Genomic DNA, 18,421 nt, shown 5'->3' with positions numbered 1-18,421 from the left:
AACAGCTGCGGGTTTGCGCCCACTTGCAAAAGGTGTAAACTCCGTAATACAGTCTGACGTATGGACCACGTAAGATACGGAATTCATGAGTAGTGCATAATGTGTACCGCCTGGTAATTACCAGATTCAATAAATACAAAACCATCGTCTACTCTTTAGACCCTCTGGAATCTCAACAACGCCTGTCAATATCACCCGTTCTTCTTTATTTCATCCCGTTTCTCATTATATCGGTTTCCAAGAGCCTCTTTGTGACCCCTTCCTTGCATGTCGGTCAAGGCATCATGCTGCCTCCGGAGACATGACATCGCGAGAAGATAGTGTCCTGGCCGCCAGAGACCCGTCTCTTGCTGACGAGAACGACTGGGAAGAATTCAGTCTATCCGAGGTCAGAGTCCTGGTCCCGGGCAAATCCCGCTATGCAAACCTCCTCACGGCCTCCCCGGACAATCCTGTCCAAGTAACCGGGTGCTTGGATGAGGTGGAGGAGGAGCAGGAGTCCCTCGGTGCGTTCCGATCTACAACAGCTCACATACCATAGCCCACGTCCCCCTCATTCTGACACATCAATCGCTGGAATCAGTGCTCGACCAAGACTACCTTACGAAACGAATTGTTCTTGAAAACGTTACGCATTACGCTTACGGCCAGCACGATGATGGTGAGGTTGGCATCTGGGTTGCCGGCCGTGCAGGCTGGTTCTCCATCTCGCCTGCGAGGGGTTATCGGCCTATGTTCAATGATGTGGTGGAGGCCATCGATTTACTATATTTCTTAGCGGACCGACACCAGAAAAGGCGGCGGAGCAAGCGGAGGAATCGGACTCCGAGCGTTGAATACTTGTGCGAGGAGGTTAGTGGATCCCCTTTCATGCGCTCGTAGTGGAGTATCGTCACTGACGTAGAACCCCTGGGATAGTACGTGAGCCATACGCATGGGATTTGCGAGGATAACGATGATTCGGCTGAAGTCTTCTACAAACATCATCACTTCCTACTTACCCGAATGCTGAAGGGCGAGGAGGGTGTTCATTGGGTCGATACAGACATTTTTGCGCACCTTCGTGAAAAGTTTCCGGTACTTGTTCCCCCTCCTGTACTATCAATAACAGTAGCTTAATCGATGGTTAGGAGGAATATGAAGGGATTAAGGCCGAATTGGAATCACCGAAAGCAGAATCAGAACCCGAAGAAGACAAAACCGACGATGAACCGGAAGAGGCAGCTCATGAACCAGACCCAACCGCGGTCTCTAAAACGCAAACAGAGGCCATTTACCAGGTGATCCTTGACCTAAAGGAGGCCGGACACTTGGCGAAACGCCAACTAAATCTTGATCTTGTTGCCTCCACGATAGTGGGGCGCTTCGAGATCGATAGTACAGAATATGCCCAAGACCTCATAGCCTCAAAAGCCGATGCAATCATAGAGCTCATGGATGAGGCCAAAACTCCAAATTTTGATTGGTCACGCAAGGTCATATACCGAGAATTGAAAGCCGCCGCGAAGAAACACGACGTGCAACAAATAGCGTTCACTCCACTACGACCTCGTTTATCCAACGAAGATGAGTCCTCTCAGGAGGACAGTGAGCATGAAGAAGAACAGCCCAGGCCGCGAAGGCGCCGGGTCCGTAAGTCTGTGCTACGCCCTAAAAGCACGATCGCTAGCAAGAAAATTGGCAAGCGAACGAGGAGTGTCGCCGCAGCGGACGATGAATATCTATCAGATGACAACCCTGATGCAATGGATGAATTTGAAACTCCCAGCAAAGTTCGCGGTCATGATCTTGTCCGCGATCCTTTATCTACGCGGGCGAAACGCAGAACCCGTTCAATGCTCTCCAACCCCGAAACTACGCCTTTTCAGAAGGCACCCGCGCTACAGGAAATCCTCCAAAGTCGCAATACGTCGGTCTCTGTCGGTGACCAGGCACCCTCGGAGTCAGACACTCTTAACGGAAATGAATCAACATCCGATACATGGGTTTGTCAAGCCCGAGGTTGCGACGAAGTTATTCACAAGAGCAATACAAAACACGGCAAGGAGCTGATCCGGGCTCATTCGCTCGAGCATGCAGATGATGCTAAGGTCAAATTGGACCTGGTCTTTTCCGAACACCAGCTCAATATAGGGTTTCGTGTTGATAATCTCCTTGAGCATATTCGAGGAATGGGCGGTTTAGATATTACAGCCATGGACGGGACAACAAATGGGACTACCGGGATTGGAGCGTAGCTGCAAGGCAGCATTTTATGATTTTGATAATATCCTTATTCAATACGAGCAGATCTCTCTCTCTCTTTTTATTTATTTTTTTTGGACCAAATCTGAGATTGTAGGGGTTCACAATTCCCTAGTGGTATGTATACATGTCTAACCTTTCTCACAAGCAGGTACTAGAAATAAGCTTGATATTTGGTGACTCCATGCGAGTGAGCAGAGCCTCTCGCTGCAATCTTAGGGCCGCCGTAGAGCTGGTATGACATCTGATATGGCTGGGCATTTCTTTGTCAGCGATGTTAAGATATCTCTTTTGCCAGCAAGTACTTAGAATGTACTAGTATAAGAAGGCAGGTGCTGTGGACAAGGTCATCCATATTATTTCAATGTACACATAAAGCAAACCCGAAACCACGGAATAATTCCACGATTCTGGATCCAGAGTCTAGGAGATAATCGACAGTATTCTTTTTGAAACCCCATAAAGCCAGTTTTTACATCCCATACAAGCAAAAATAAGAAGAACAAGGAAGTCAATCACATCCGTCCCTTGGCAGCAGCTCTCTTGCTCTTACCAGGCCTCTTAGCACCCCCTTTCATCTTCTTCACTGAGAAACTGCGCAGGTCTCCACTGGACATAGCATCACCGCTCTTGGCGTGGCGCTTCTTCCCGCCAAAGCCGTACTTCTCGTTCTTCTTCTGACGCTTCAGATTGGGACCGCCGCCATCCTCACGGCCACGCTTGCGCCCCTTGGACTCGGAGTTATCGATGGCGATGTCGAACATATCGTTGTCATTGTCTGTAGGGCCGGAGGGGTTGGCCTTGCGCTCTGTTCATACGATTCTGTCAGCAAACTCATTGCATGGAAGCCAATACAACAAGATACAGGAACCAAACATACTCTTCTTCAGATCATTGATCTTCTCCAAAGTCTCACGCTTCTCCTTCGCGCGCTGCTGCAACTTGGCGACCTGGACCTGCTTTCCGAACTTCTTCAGATCACGCTGCTTGCGAGCCTCCGCAGCCGCTTTCTTGCCCGCCGCCTCATCATACAGCTTCTTCTTGATCTTGCCCATGTGCTCATCCGTCTTAACCATCTCAGCAAAGTAATCTCCAGGTCGAGTGAACGGGATACCCTCCTTCTTGAGTAGTCCACGCGCCGTCGAAGCAGCCGCCTGGCAAACCTTGTAGAAGGCCAGCTCGCGAGCCAAGTCATCATTGGGGTCGGGGACGTCAATCGGCTCTTGCGAGACTAGCGAATTGTGCTCAGAGAATAGGGTCTTGGGTGTGATGAAGGAGATACGCTTGAGGGAGGCGTTGATTGCGGCGGAGTTGTTGATCGTGAGACGTTGGTGTGGTACGACGTCTTCTCTTTCGTCGTCCGAGAGATCAGAGAGCGGGATGTCTTCTTCTTCTTCTTCCTCTTCCTCTTCCTCCTCGTCATTGTCATCGTCCTCTTCTTCTTTATCGGAGGTCTCTTCCTTTTCCTCTTCCTCCTCCTCGTCGCTTGATCCTTCCTCTTCGACCTCTTCCTCGGCTTCGCGCTTCTTGAACTTCAGGTCTTCGGCCTTTGATCGCCAAACCAGTTAATACCAATTGCCAATCGAGCAATATATATAAAACGAAAGGGCAAGAACTAAGACAAAGAAGGAAACCCACCTTATCCTTCGCGTGAACACCATCCTCCCCAGCAGCAACCTTCTTAGCAGCCTTCCTCTTTTCCGCCGCCTTAACTAGCTTCTTCTGCTTCTCAGCCTCATAATCGCGACCCCGGTGGTCATCCAGAGCCTGAAGCAATTTACTCCGCTTAGGCATTTTTCCCTGATAAGAACCTTAAAGTCCTGTAATTTAGAAACGAAAAAATAAAAGAGAGAGAAGGAAAAAGAAAAAAGAAGGGTATCCTAATATTCGAAAACCAGAACTTGTCGGAGCCCAGACGATCAAAGAGTAGCAACCACGGGAATTTTTTTGGGATGTGAGCTAGGCCTAATCCGGTTAGTGCTATTGATAAGGATGCACTAGGCTGTATCAGGATTAGACAGCCTCTCTATATCGGGGATGGAGAATAGTTGATCCAGGGTTTTGTATGGTATGTGGTATGTATGCGCGCATCTTATCGTGATGACTTGCGTCTCCTGCCTATAAATACTATACTACTGGTGTCAGGGTTTGGTTGAGAACGTGTTTGACGTTCCCCTTTTCATTTTGTGACGTATACTTTTGTATTATTTTCTTTTTTCTTTTTTTTTAATACTTTACTTGTCGGTTCAAAATGACGGAAGACGACAATAAATCGGTCTCTACCTCCGAGGCTGTTACTCCCCCCACTGGCGAGCAGGTACGTCCCTCCCTCCCCCTCCTCATCTTACCGGTACAATCTGTGTACTAATTCTACACCTAGGCTACCGATGCACAGGGCCAGCTCGCGGCAGCTGTGGATGACCTTCTCGATCAATTACAGCATAAATTCGATAATGTGTCGCGGGAGATGTTCGGGAAACGTGTGTCTTGTCCTATTACCCCCGCCCCCCCCCCCCCCCCCCCCCCCCCCCCCCCCTGCCCCCAGAGAGAACATGTTGGCTCAGGTGACTGACGGACTGTGTGGTAGTGGACGATATGGCAAGGCGGCTTGATGAATTGGAGGCTTCGCTGACAATTGTTGAGGATTCAAGTACGCCGACGGGACCAGGAAGTCCGACCAAGTAATCTGAATTGCTCTGATGGATAGTGCGACGGGGTTAGACTAGGGGATTTGTTTTGATTCTATGAGGAGTTTGGTTGTTTGCGCATTCATTGCATTCTTTTTTTTTTTTTTTTTTTTCTCGTCTTGATTAGAGGTTTGCGTCTTTGCAGGGCCTTGTTTTTCGTGGTCTTAAGACGATTGCATACGATACCCTGAGAATGTTATCTGGTTATTTTTCATAGATCTAGTGTATTTCATGAGTTAGTGTAAATGTTTCGTTTTCATTCATTATTCCTATAGGGGTTCTACAGAGACGGACTGATACCAAAGTTCTATAGCCAAGAGCACATTCATATCACATATAGCTAGCTCTCCGGGTGTATCCCCATCACGTCATATACGAATTTGTACATTTACAGCTCATCCTTCATGTCCATATCGCTCTTCTCCTGGCTCAGGAACTGGCGCAGAACATTGCTGCGAGAGATGAGGTCGTCAACCTTCTCCGGCGCCGAACCGCCCTTGGCGATAATCTTCTTCAGACGAGCCAACTCCTTGCCGGCATACTCCTTGTTTTGGCTGAGCTTCTCGGCAACCTTGACATAGTACTGGGCGTACTTGTCCTGTAGACCCTTGGCAGCCATCTTCACCTCACTGAGGAGCTCCTCAACGTTCTGGGAGGAGGTGTACTTAGCGACCAGCTCGTCGAGGGAGGCGATGGTGCCAGCCTTGTCATCAAGACCGCCTCCGACGGAGCGGTGGGTGCCAGCCTTCTCGTTCACGAACTCAACGAAGGCCTCCTCCGAGCGAGCGCCAGAGTAAGCAATGCCCTCCTTGGAGCCCTTGGGGAAGAATTTGATGGTCGGGTAGCCGGTGACACCCTGCTCCCGGGCAGTAGCTTTGGCGTTCTCGGCCTCAGCATCGACCTTGGCGATCACAACGTTAGGCTCGAGGACGAAGTCCTTAGCGAGGGACTCCCAGGTAGGGGCGAGGTTCTTGCAGTCTAGTGGCAAATTAGTACCCGGTCGAGCCCATCAACGCACCCCATGATAAATCCAATAAACAGCCCAGCTGAGTATCAAGACAAGAAAAGGGTAAACTCACGTCCACACCAAGGGGCGGTAAAAGCGACCAGAACATCCTTGTCACTTCCAATTGTAGTCTTGAAGGAGGAATCCGTCAGCATCTCAACCTCGCTGGGCTCCTTCTTCGGGCCACGAGGCTTGACGCCCGTCTTCTCTGACACGAAGCTAGACAAACTCTCCAGATCACGACCGCCGTTGTAGTCCACGGGCTTGTCACTCTTGCCATCGAACCATTTCAAAGTCGGGAATCCCTGGATACCGAATTTCTTGCCGAGATCGCGGTGCTCGTCAGCATCGACCTTGCCGATGGTCACTTTGTCTTCGGCATGGGCGAAAGCTTGTCCAAGCTCCTCGTACACAGGGGCCAGGTTCTTGCAGTGACCGCACCAGGGGGCGAAGAATTCAACGAGGGCGGGCTTGCCGGACTTGAGGACGACATTGTCGAAGTTCTTGGGGACCAGGTCGACGACTGCGGAAGCAGCGCTCACGACGCTGAGGCAGCTCACGAGCAGGTAGCTCAGACGAGCCATGGTGATTATTGGGAAGATAAAACGTGAGGACAAGCTTTACCGTTCGGAAACAGAGGTTGAAACAATTGCGCCTTAACTGCAAATGGTCAGTTTCCGGAGCAATGAAAGTTAGCGGATAAATGAAGCATCGGCGCGGAGAGCCAAAGAGCCAAAAGAGCTCCGCGGCGGACCGCCAAAAGCGGGTCGGAAGAGGACACTTGGTATCAACTTGGCAAATGAGTCCAGCTTCAACGGAAACAATAATTAAAAACAATAAAAAATAATAATAAAATAAATGAATGAATAAATCTACTAAACCATGGTTGATCATCAGAAGCATGGTATTTTACTAATACATGGGTTCTTTTGCTTCATAGTATAAGCCCATCCATCAAGCGGTGGCGATTTCATATTCATATGGCCAACTGATAGGGTCCGGATGGTAGGATCGTGTAGATTTCAGAAATGTTGAATTACGGTAGTTCATATTCTTCTGCGCCTCTTATTCTCAGTAAATTCTTATCACCGCCTCTCGGTCAACCAGCTGTTGGCGTCTCCAAATAGTTTACTGTCCTTGGATTCTCTTCCTGCGTGCTGTGTTCCTTTGTAGACCTGCAAGTTGAAATCAGTACAGAGTTCATGTCGGAAGTCTATGGCATAAGATCTACTCACCGCATCCCAAAGCTTGAAAGCCAAATCCAAATTACCTGTAAAGCTATCGCTGTGTTGGAACCATTCCTTGCCCTTCGACTTCACTTCAGCCCGTGCCTCTGGAGATGTCGGGTCGGCCTGCAGGGGCAAGTCATCAAGGTATGTGCGGACGGCGATACCCAGGCCGCAGTCATTGTCGTCGATAAAGGGCAATCTACATCATGTTAGGCCAGTCATTCGTTGGCTAGGACAAGGTCCCGCTTACTTGACGCTCAATCCGGTCCAGTCATCGCGATCCCTGTCAGCATCTCCGCTGAGTAGAAGACCCGTCAAAACGACTTCGATCAGATTCCTTAATGTGACACGGACTTCCGAAACCAACGATCGGTAGCAGAGTAGCTGCCGGCTCAAGGGTCCAGAGTAGCCAATGCTCTTATGCTGTAGTTTAGCGATACACGCCACGCGAGAGACGAGAATATTGAAGTTCTTGTCCTCATCTTCAAAGACATATCAGCATGGCTCTGCTGACATAGAAGGCGGGCTCGATTAGCTTACCAGAACCTCTCATCGGGCCTCCCGATACGTGGGAAAACCATTGCTTCGCATTGAGGACACCAAAGCGCACCATCTCAATGGCAAGGAAAGTAGCCTCCTCAAGATTATCGGCTGGGTCAAGCACCGATAGGGCTTGCTCTAGACAAGAGCCCCAGGATGTGAGCTGGTGTTTCTCGTCGATATACCCACGCAGTTGTAAGAATCTCCAGAATACGTTGGCAAGGATCTCTTCTTGGGACGACAACGGCTGGCACTAGTCAGATTGCCACGTTTGCACAACTCGAACAAAATGGGACATACCTGGGACTCCCTGGCAGAGAGAGACTTGGACACAAACTCTGAATCCTTCAGGCTTTGGACGGCAAACTTGAACGGACCATTCGACCGCTGGTCTCGATTAGCGGAACGCTGTGAAATCGACGGTCATTAGCAGACTAACCTGCAGTTTCTTCAGCCCCTCCGGTAGCTGATCAATCCGGATCTTCCAAGACTGAATAGTATCTTTAACCGAAGGCAAAGACTTGAGATTGACTGATGTATCGGACCTCTCATCATACCAAGTGCGCACTTGGATCACCTTGGTCTGGTAGAATCTATGGAGGGAGTTAGAAAGCAAGCATATCGCTTGGGTTCTGATTGGAGTAAGGGTGGTCCCGGCAACCTGGCGATAGATTTCTGTATCTTCCACGCCCAAAGGCCGAGAGACCATGACCTCGCCAGACGTCAGGTAGTTGGGCACATCAGCGCCCAAGACACCTTTAGAGAGATAAAAGTAGAGTTCTTCGGGAAGACGCTGACCGATCAACTCGTGCATGTCAGAAGAGGTGTTCTCTGGGTCCATCGGGCCCACCCGTCCTTCCGCATCTATAAACACATGGTGCTTCACTGTCATGAATGCACGCTTGTAACGGTCTGTGTATTGAAGCTCCTGCATACGGCGATCCTCCTCGAACTGGGCGCACAGCGAGAGGGCGCTCCGTCCAGCAGAGTTGAACATCGGTAGAGCATCCCGAATGGTAGCGCCCTTTCCAGGAAAGGCGGGGTTCTCAAATATGGGGAATGTCGGTAGGAATAAAGACCCCAGGAGGAGACAGAAATCCAGGAACTGTTCATTGGAAAGTCTACCTAATTCCTCCTGGCATGTCTGTTTGGTTATCCAGCAAAACTGCGCTGGGTCGGCGTCAATCCGGGTAATTAACTTATCCACATCGAACATCAAGACTTCCGATGGGCCGCACACTGCATCAACCAGGGGATCAGGGCCTTTTGAGAGGTAGGCAAGCTATGCAATCGTTAGCTGTCAAAAGCGCTTAGGACACGGGCACAGCAAATCTTCTCGGCCCGCCATCTCACCTGAGCCGCAGCACTATAAGGCGCCACAATATAATCTATACCATTATTATGGAGAATACGCTGCAAGAACCGATACAGAGATTCCGGTCGAGGAGTGCCTAGAATACCCAAACATTGTCAGTGCAGGTTCAGGCGGTGCAGAGCGAGTCGCTCCTCGATTCAAGGGTCCAGGCAACCCCTACCAGCACCACTAAATGCGTCCACCACTTGATCAGCCTGTTGTTGGTCATAGAGATCCCAAGCTTGCTCAAATGCCCGTACCGACTCCGGCGATACGTGGGGTCGCTGGTTCTTAGTGCCAAAGTCGAGACCGTCGAAAACAAAAACACATGCTACGCCCAAGTCCTTGAAGAGCTGCAGCTCTCGTTCGATATTATTCCTCAGGGCGAACGGGAATCCGCCAAGAGCGACCAGGAGAGGCTCACGGGTGGAAGGGTGGAGGAGGTGCTGTTTGATGTAATGCGAAGCATCGATACCGACGACGGCACCTTTGAGGGCGGAGAGTGGAAGGGACTGCGTGCGGGCAGCGGCCCATTCATCCAATGGGCGAACTTTTGAGAGAAAGATATCATCAGTCCATCGACTCTCAATTCATTTAAGACAGAAAGAGCTGCAGCAGGAGCTTACTCGGCATAATTGGAGCTAGAGCTGTGTCAAGACCAAGGAACCTTAACGGATACCAGGCATGGAGAGACCCGGTGAGGGTGACCGGAGAGGAGAAGAGAAGAGGAAGGGGGGGGGAGGGGAACAGTCCACGAAAAGGAGTATAGAGTGGTGGATGGGAATGTAGAGGAGGGAGAGGAAACACGGAGGGGTGGGCACGAGTCCAGTTGGTGGTGTTGAAGTTCGTTGTTTTTGGGCGATCAATTCAAATGATGATTTGTTTCCATTGGCTGAAATGGCGGTGCTACCGGTCAGCCAACTGTCGAATAAATATTATATCCAAGTCCGTCACTGCCTCAGATCTAGCCAATTGATCCGGTTTTCTGGACGAATGTACATGCTTATTCCTTTGACACTTCATTCGTTTTCGATTTGACTTCATGACTTCTCTCTTTTGCTCGGAAGGTGTAGGTAAGGCTCTGATGTATTTTGGATTTGTATGTATTGAAACAGTCGGTACAATACAAGATATATACCTACCGCCACTGCGTAAGGATACATATATATATTTATTGACTACTAGTAGTAGTATATACACAACATTAAAACTCCCTATACCATCAACTGTTAGATTAGAAGGGGTTCACCCTTGACAGCTGGAGAAAACCGATAGTTCACTGCCTATCCTTTACTCGAAAGGACCCTTGTCGCATCGCTCCGATCCGACAACCATGGCATTCTGATAAGAGATAACCGTAGCCCCCCATCTCTATCTTTATATTCCGGCACTTCCCCTCCCTCCCCTTCTCCCTCTTCTGTTACAATTGCAGAGGTCCTTTATCAATTAATCATACTCGTGGTAAAACCGAAAACCCATCATGGCGGGGGAAAACACACCCGTGGGGCCCCTCATTCAACTCCCAATTTTGGACATCTCGAATCCGAACGACCCCGCCGTGGGGAAGGCGATGCTGGATGCAGCCGCGAAATATGGCTTCCTCTACGTGAGCAGCAAAGGAACTGACTTCACCGTCAGTGATGTTGAGACGGCTTTTGATCTTGTACGACCACATTCCTCGCAACCACGCAGGCTCTCCCATCGAGAACCATGCCCTTATACAACGGCGTTAACTGACTCAGCGAGATAGTCAAGGCAGTTCTTTAAGTCCCCCGTGGAGGAAAAGGCGGCTTGTCGGATCCAGCCCAATGTGAGTATGAAGTCCCTTCATACGAGAGGCTGTATAAAGTAACTGACGGCCCTAGAACTATGGCTGGTCCGGTATGCATGTCGAGACGCTGGATCCAGAGCACCAACGGGTAACTATGACTTCGTCTCTAGCCGCAGTTGTGACTGATGACTATACTTACTATCTGTGCTCCTAGACAGGTGACTTCAAAGAGTAAGTCGGAACTCCCCTGTTATATTACTTACAATCAAACTAAGATCATACTCAGGGCATTCAACTTTGGGGAATTCAAAGACGGGAAGGCCCAACACCCACTGCCGCGATCCCTGACTTCACATGAGCCGGAAATCGCTCATTTCGCAGATCTCTGCAATAAAACCTGCGACAGGATCCTCAAGCTGCTAGCACTTGGACTCGAGATCCCTGAGGACTTCTTCACTGCTCGTCACGACCCCAGTCAAGGCCCGACAGGTTGTAATCTCCGTTACCTCTATTACCCTTCAATCGCCTCCCCGGCAACCTCATCTTACCAGCACGGCACCGACGTTCGTGCAGGCGCACATTCCGACTATGGCAGCGTCACCTTGCTCTTCCAGCGTCCCGGCCAGCCAGGCCTGGAGATCCTGACGCCAGAAGGAACTTGGGCACCCGTCCCAGTGCAACCGGGGCATACTGCTGAGGAGGACCGGGATGCTGCCTTCCCTTTCCCTCCTATTCTAGTCAATATCGGCGACTTGCTTAGCTACTGGACAGATGGGCTTCTGAAATCAACCGTCCACCGCGTCGTTTTCCCACTATCGGAGCAACAGAGTCCCAACCCGCTGGATCGTTACAGTATCGTCTTCTTTTGCCACCCCTTGGATAAGACAGAACTGGTCCCTGTCCCTAGTGACATAGTAACTGCCCATCGACAGAAGTGCAAGGAGAGTGGTGTCCAGGACGAGAAAGTTGGCTTTGGCGGCGGGGCTGGGAGTCTGGAACCAGGCAAACGAACCCTGACAGCCCAAGAACACTTAGAGGCACGATTGGCTGCAACGTACAAGTTCGATAAATGATAGCTGGAATGTGGCTTCGAGACCACAGAACTGTATCCTGTTCCCCTTGCGTTATATACCTTGTTATCCAACACTTAGCAGTAAAAGAACGGTCTCGCACTGAACTATAACCAAGTCATGAGACTATTTCATTCATAAAGGAGATTAATCAAAATATCTTATGCACATGGATGCACTGAGAGCAATGAACAGAGTAGACAAAACTGCCGTCAAGCAGAACATTCACTGTGGTATTTAGAGGCCAAGACCAATGGTTCGCCAATGAGGTAAATATCGACAATAACGCAAAAGGCCAAATGAAGATGCTCCCAACAAGACCGTTTGAGCCAAGAAATATGCTAAAGAGCTACTGACAAAAGGAAAATCGTCCGGCGTCGAGGAGATGAAGTATGGATTGTTTCAAGATAACCAACGGGAAACGAAGAGGGGAAAAAAAAAGAGCAACAGGAATATGAATGACAGAAAGGCCCAGTGTTTGGGAAAACGCCGTGTGCATATTCATGACCGCTAGAGGTTATCCATATGAGCAGTAAATAGGCATCATGCCCAACGTTAATGGAACAGTGGGTGTAATAACAGAGTTTGAGATATGGGAATTGCAGGAATAGAGAACACAGAAAAGGTATCTTGAGATGAAGAGAAACGCCGCCAGGTTCTGAAATGCCATGCACGGGTAGATGTGGAATCTCGAAAACAAAAAGAAAATATGGCAGGTATGACGCTATGCAAGCCAGGTATGCATTAGATATATTAGACAAAGTTCATCCGTTCATATCATGGCGTGGTGTGGCACCAGTGACGATGATACACCCACGCGGCCTTCTGACAATCTTTGCTGCAGTACTTGGTGCGGCGGCAACGGCGACACTTGGCAAATTGTCGCTGGAACTCTTCCCATTTTCCGCACTTGTAGTATGCACATTGTCGAATGCCACCTCTCGACTCGTCCTTGCGGCAGAGATTCCTCATGACGACGCAAGCCCAGTACTGCATGTCTTTGGAGTGATGACGCACTGTAAACTTTTCCACCAAGGGGAAGATGTTGACATCGTCAGGAAGCATGTACTCCTCCTCTTCCTCCGGCGGTTCGATCGGCGACGCTCCTTCCTCCAGCATCTGAAGTTCACGGTCGACCTTGAGCTTCGGTACGAGGTGAGAGTGTTGGAAATATGACCGAAGGTTGCAATACTTCGAGACATAGGCCAACAATTGGAGAGACATCAAGACATCTTCATCACGGGGCATTGTTGTCAGGACATTCTGGGGGGCTGCAGACCGGTCGCGGAAGTATAGGGAGTATGGACTCGGGACGAGAGCGGGAGAGTTGGCGTTATTAGCGGCCTGTGTCGGAGACAGCCCCAGAGCCGTGTTGGTCTGCGTGGTGTCGTTGTTGATGATGCTGCCATCCACCGTGGAACGATGGCTGATGTTGAACGTCTCGGCTTCTTGGCCTTCCGACGGATCGGTCACGGTCAGATCATGGGAATTGGAAACGCCGTCTATCATAGTTTGCCGGTCGCTCACTTCATCAATCTCCATTTGGTTCTGGAGACCAACAATGGGCTCCGATGTCTCTGCTGAGCCGGTGTTGTCGCCCAGAGTGGAGCCTTCTCCATTCCCATCATCAGAGTCTCCCGATGCCGACTGTTGCTGCCTCAACGTAGGTCGCTGTCTAGCGGCAGTCGTCGGGGCATGGCTGCGAGACTGCACAGGGCCGCTGGGGGTCGTCGGAGAATCAGGCTGCGATGTAATCCCGTTGTGTAAGGTGGGCAGCATGCTTGGGAGTCTTTCCGTGTCCCGCACGGGGCGCAGACCGAAGCCATCAGCGGTATCCATGGGTGGCAAGGCCGTGGCCAGGGGCTGCATCGCCCTGTGACGATGACCATTGTGCAAATGACGACCATCGTGCGATCTGTGGATGTGGGCCTCTTGTCCAAATGTGCTCCTCTCTGGAGGCGAGGTCATGGGGGCACGAGGGGACGAGGTAACGTCCATGGCGTTTGCGTCGGGTGCATTTGTGTTCTGGTGGAGGAATGCAGGGATTTCAATCGACGGGGGAGGTGCCTGGCGACGAGAGGTGCGTTGCTCATTGTTGGACGACTGGTCTGGGAAGGACGGGCGCCCGGTCACATCGCCCGCGGCAGGGGCCGCCTTGGGGTGATGCCGTGACGAGTGTCTTTGGTTTTCGCTGTCCGCTCGTGCCCGCGCCTTGTCCACCACCTTGATATAATTGTCAAGAATGGTCGCAATCACCGGCACCATATCCGCTTCGACTACTCTCGTCCTCACACTCTCTGAGCCCCGCACCCCGATGTTGACCACACACTGGAAGGCGAGGCTCCACTTCCACATTTCCATCAAATCTCTACTGCGACCCTCTTTGAGGATGCAGACCAACCGTTCAATCCCGCCATCGACCGTGAGTATATCGCGAATTCGAGCGGAGGAAGTGGTTAGATAGGCGAGATGGTTGAGGGAATTTATGAGGGGCAGGGTTGACGTGCAATCGAGGGCACGCCGGTCGTAGAGGGTAGTTGTAATGTTCACCGAAGCCTTGTTGACATTTGGGATACTGAAGTTGACCTCCCGCATGATGGGCGAGAGGATCGTAAAGGGGACAGGTTTCGTAGATGAGATTCCGTCAGATGAGGGATGTCGGGACGATGGAGAATTCGGTCCGTGGTGGCTGCTTTCCTCCCCTAAAGTAAGATGGGAAAACTAATTCGCTCGAGGGCGTGACTCGAGGGGGGCGTGGGAAATTGGCAGAGAATCCAAAGGGGGTTCGGACTGTTTATTCTCAGGTCATGAAGGGTTAAACATGAAAATCTGCGATAGTCTAAAGGGGGGGGGACCCTCGGGGCCAAGTCGATGATTGGGGATGGAGGATGTTTGCAGAAAGGATGAGGAGGTTGAAAGGGAGATTTGATCCAAGCCAAGACTCGTTCGGTCACCAAGTCCGTCAGGCCTAATGGGCGATGATCCACCGGGGGTATGCGAACGCAATGAGCGCAAAGATGAAGAGAACTAACTGTACAGTACAAAAAGGAACCACAGGGATAGGCGGGAAACCCCAAACGATAAACACCACGCCGCGTGAATGTCAGGGAGAACTTGAGTCGATGTTATGAGTTGACTGATGTGGGCAAAAGTCGTCCGAGAGGGAATGAGTGACTTCGGGGACTTGGCTTTTGGGCCAAAAAAGCGAAAGCGGAGTCTCTCCTTCTCAAAGTCAGGCGCCTCAGGCGATTGTCTCCTGTTACGGAGAACATCCTCTTCTCCTGTGCGCGCCACCCGCCACTGCGACCAAATTTCTTTCTATTGTCGACCTCGATCGAAACTAGACTTTCCTTTCGGCCCTTGCCATTTATTTGCTTATTCCATTCGTTTCTTTCTTTCGTTCTTCTTCCCTTCCTTTCTTTTCGGCCTGTCCTACACAGTGGTGGAGATGGCAACTACAACCTAAGCACATCTCCAAGCGCTAGGAAATTGCTTGTATTGAGGGGAAGTCGTAGATCGTAGAAACTTATACTCCTCACAGCGAGTACTACGCTTAACCAGTTAGATGGTAAACCTGGATTCAGATCATGCAAACCATCCATCCATTACGTAGTCTTGCCTTAGTTTAATTGTCGGGAACTCCGGTAGGGTTTAAATAGCTTAGAATGGAGGTCCATGCTGAACACATGGGACTCCTTCTACGTATACGCAGTACTACTACTACTACTACTACTACTTAATGAGAATGATTCTCCATATAAGGGGGGCGAATTGATTACGACTATGTATTGATATTACTAATTATTGTACTGTATGTGGCATGCTTGTTCTGCTGACCTGATCTCACCGCTTCGCCTTCCGCTTTGACCCAGCCCTAAGATGAGCCTTGCATGGATCCATGAGATATTGATCTCCGAAGTCCACTACCAACACGAAATATACTGGACTATTGAATATACCTAAATGTAGTCTAAACCACCTTCAGCCAGTGACATATCGCCAAGCAGACCGGCAAGGTATACCCATCCCTCTACTTTCCCGCCTTGTCTGGCCTTCTCTTAGGAGAACTTAAAAGGGCTCCCCATTCATCTTGCACCTTTAGATCACCGTTTAGAGCATGTTGGCTCAGGGTAACAGGTCCCCATCATAAACATGGCAAGCTATGTGTTTTCTGATCACCTAATATTTTATTTTGATTTTCTTCCCTTTCCCCGTCATCTTGAACCCCAAGAGTCCCCTTCATGCCCAGACCTATGGTTAAAGATTTCTATATACAAGGCCGAGTATACTCAAGATTACTCTTCTCTTCTTTATTAGATGTACGATGATATACCCACCATACCAGCCATAACTTGTTCTAAGCCATATTGACTGTTATGCTGGCCCTAAACAAATCCTCAAATGCAAGCCGTGACGGTTTAACTTATATATATCCCAAAAAGGCAATATGTCGTATGGCATCTAACGTCCATCATCATGCGATGTTCCAATCGCAATACACATCACCGAATACTAACAGGCCAACTGTCATGTGTCAGATTACCTTCAATGGACATTATCATCGGATGAATCGCGATCTCCGGCTAAGTTTGAGGCCAGAGTCCTCGGCGCTCTCCTACGATGCTCAAGACATACCCCAGTGAGCAGCCATTCGGCTGTATTCAATGTTTGGGACATATTGGCTTGTCAAATCTACGTGCATTCAGTCAAGAGATGTAGAGCATCAGCCGTTGCTACCTCAGCAGCTGAACTTGGGCATTTTTAGACCGCACTCGCCGCCTTTTGTGAACCTGTACTGTGAGCTGGACTACAAGCTGCACACGCCTGTGCGCTGAAGCCAAATGGAGATACACATGAGTACTGGTCGAATATGAGCACCAGACTCACTACCTTTTCTTTTCCTTTCCTTCTTCTTTGTTTTCCCAGATCTACACATAACCTAACCTCTATTGTCCAAGACCGAAGTCACAAGACCTTGATGTGGAGCTCCATATCAAATATACTCCGTAGTGCTGAATAAACTACTGTGGGTAGTCTCATGAGACAGGCGGTAATATCGTTGCTGGGAACAAAGATATTCTTGATTCAGGTCATTTTCAAGTCCCATTTCACCCTATATCACACAAACTTCAGGATAGCTCATAGCATTCCGTACAACCAACAAAAAGCTCGTATGAAAGTATCTATTCCCCGACATTATCAGCACAAGACTTTGCTCAGAGTACAGCCGTCATTTTACTTGTGGAGAGTGAAGGGCTTTTTAGGAAATTACCTCCCTTCTGGGCTCCCTCGCTTATAAGCCTCCAGCCCCTCCAGTGGGTTTACTCCGTAGTGATGCCCCATTTCCGGAACGAGCGGAGTCTTGTAGATCCAGCAAGCAAAGGTCAGCTCGGAACCCACCATTTGGTTTACTTTCGAAAAAATAGAAAGAGTCTGCATAATACGGTGCCCCCCTGCCAGTGGTGTCAAGGTTTTAGAGCACTGATATGATGACGTCGTTTGGAAAACCAGGGTCGAACATTTGACGTCGTCCTCGTTTACCAAAACAGGTGGCTATTGCCCATCTTTAAGTCTTTGATGACCAATGCTAGCTCCACTATCTTCCGAGAATTTTAAAATTTGACCAATAGGGTATGACATTTAAGCTCGCACGTGTCTTCGCGAACATACCCCGTATAAAATGAAGTATTTGCGAACGAGTTCAACTAGTAGTAACCTGCCGTCAAGGTAGCCGATTCCCATAGAGGTATGACTGCAAGAACCAACATTACAGCCAATAGCAAATGAGATCAATGTCCTGTCTTCGCAAGACGCACAGACAACCCAAGGTTCTATGATTAGAAACCAAACAAGCGCTGGCTGCAAAATACGGCGGAAGCGACCACAACTAGCCGCCGTCCAAGAACCAGCGCTATTCGGAGCCATTCCTACACGAGGGCTAAGTATGATCCATTCATACCATGCCCTGCAGGATTTAGGGTTATTCCAACATCCTTTTTACACAGACTCTGTAGACCAGTGCTATTGTTGTCCCGGAAATGCACGATTGATGAACCTAACCGGAAGGCTTGGTATTTAGCTTTACCCGTTCAGCCACGGGCAGCTGCGCCTCCATTTTCCGGCAAAGAAATGAAACGCCACTAACCGGCATAGCCGGGCCGGAGGAAATCCATATGTCGTCATAGGGTCAAAAATGCGTTGGATGAGAAAGTCTTTGCTATTGAATCGGTCTGCTTTTGAAGAGTGCAGAAGGGTCGGTCAACAAGGACACTGCAGGAAATGGCTAAGTGTGCCGGGTAACAATCTGGGGCAGAAAAAAGAAAGAAAAAGAAACAATGAATCCTCCTTTCTTTACAAGTTATAGCGCCTCATTATTATTAATCACGGGTAATGACGACCTCCGCTGAAGAGGGGCGTTGGTCAAACTAGTCAGGCACGGTCTCCGAGCTACTACGTAGTATGTTCTTAGCAGTGGAGCTATTGCTCGAGATGAGGAGAGTCTCACGGACCACTCGGAACA

General features: G+C 49.7%; 7 protein-coding genes across 7 annotated transcripts; 3 read left to right on the top strand and 4 right to left on the bottom strand.

The window, feature by feature from the left end:
• Nucleotides 1-206: 206 nt before the first annotated feature.
• Nucleotides 207-2,299, top strand: BDV38DRAFT_263432 (uncharacterized protein). Its single transcript, XM_032056182.1, has 4 exons — nt 207-506; nt 584-852; nt 919-1,077; nt 1,131-2,299. The coding sequence occupies exons 1-4, from the start codon at nt 302-304 to the stop codon at nt 2,235-2,237; spliced, it is 1,740 nt and encodes a 579-aa protein (XP_031907843.1). The 5' UTR covers nt 207-301; the 3' UTR covers nt 2,238-2,299.
• Nucleotides 2,300-2,577: 278 nt separating this feature from the next.
• Nucleotides 2,578-4,126, bottom strand: BDV38DRAFT_263426 (EBP2 family rRNA-processing protein). The gene is made up of 3 exons (XM_032056181.1): nt 3,883-4,126; nt 3,125-3,791; nt 2,578-3,052 (listed from the first exon to the last, which is right to left on the bottom strand). Exons 1-3 carry the CDS (start codon nt 4,036-4,038, stop codon nt 2,760-2,762), a joined length of 1,116 nt encoding a protein of 371 aa, XP_031907842.1. The 5' UTR covers nt 4,039-4,126; the 3' UTR covers nt 2,578-2,759.
• A 245-nt stretch (nt 4,127-4,371) lies between these two features.
• Nucleotides 4,372-5,027, top strand: BDV38DRAFT_263423 (heat shock factor-binding 1 family protein). The gene is made up of 3 exons (XM_032056180.1): nt 4,372-4,561; nt 4,625-4,724; nt 4,832-5,027. The coding sequence occupies exons 1-3, from the start codon at nt 4,496-4,498 to the stop codon at nt 4,927-4,929; spliced, it is 264 nt and encodes an 87-aa protein (XP_031907841.1). The 5' UTR covers nt 4,372-4,495; the 3' UTR covers nt 4,930-5,027.
• A 116-nt stretch (nt 5,028-5,143) lies between these two features.
• On the bottom strand, nt 5,144-6,772 carry BDV38DRAFT_263421 (thioredoxin-like protein). The gene is made up of 2 exons (XM_032056179.1): nt 6,011-6,772; nt 5,144-5,909 (listed from the first exon to the last, which is right to left on the bottom strand). The coding sequence occupies exons 1-2, from the start codon at nt 6,519-6,521 to the stop codon at nt 5,320-5,322; spliced, it is 1,101 nt and encodes a 366-aa protein (XP_031907840.1). The 5' UTR covers nt 6,522-6,772; the 3' UTR covers nt 5,144-5,319.
• Nucleotides 6,773-8,018: 1,246 nt separating this feature from the next.
• On the bottom strand, nt 8,019-9,897 carry BDV38DRAFT_231048 (PIN domain-like protein). Its single transcript, XM_032052934.1, has 6 exons — nt 9,687-9,897; nt 9,242-9,610; nt 9,060-9,157; nt 8,368-8,988; nt 8,146-8,299; nt 8,019-8,093 (listed from the first exon to the last, which is right to left on the bottom strand). The coding sequence occupies exons 1-5, from the start codon at nt 9,691-9,693 to the stop codon at nt 8,258-8,260; spliced, it is 1,137 nt and encodes a 378-aa protein (XP_031907839.1). The 5' UTR covers nt 9,694-9,897; the 3' UTR covers nt 8,019-8,093; nt 8,146-8,257.
• Nucleotides 9,898-10,428: 531 nt separating this feature from the next.
• BDV38DRAFT_230988 (putative oxidoreductase, 2OG-Fe(II) oxygenase family) lies at nt 10,429-12,291 on the top strand. The gene is made up of 5 exons (XM_032052933.1): nt 10,429-10,723; nt 10,811-10,870; nt 10,926-10,979; nt 11,046-11,062; nt 11,118-12,291. Exons 1-5 carry the CDS (start codon nt 10,541-10,543, stop codon nt 11,902-11,904), a joined length of 1,101 nt encoding a protein of 366 aa, XP_031907838.1. The 5' UTR covers nt 10,429-10,540; the 3' UTR covers nt 11,905-12,291.
• A 387-nt stretch (nt 12,292-12,678) lies between these two features.
• Nucleotides 12,679-14,496, bottom strand: samB (MYND-type zinc finger protein MUB1; the record flags this gene model as incomplete). Its single annotated transcript, XM_032061019.1, has 1 exon — nt 12,679-14,496. One exon carries the CDS (start codon nt 14,494-14,496, stop codon nt 12,679-12,681), a length of 1,818 nt encoding a protein of 605 aa, XP_031907837.1.
• Nucleotides 14,497-18,421: the final 3,925 nt, after the last annotated feature.

The sequence above is a fragment of the Aspergillus pseudotamarii genome, assembly GCF_009193445.1.
Source record: "Aspergillus pseudotamarii strain CBS 117625 unplaced genomic scaffold BDV38scaffold_99, whole genome shotgun sequence".
In the NCBI taxonomy this organism is placed as follows: domain Eukaryota; kingdom Fungi; phylum Ascomycota; class Eurotiomycetes; order Eurotiales; family Aspergillaceae; genus Aspergillus; species Aspergillus pseudotamarii.
This window is presented reverse-complemented; position numbering and strand designations above follow the sequence as displayed.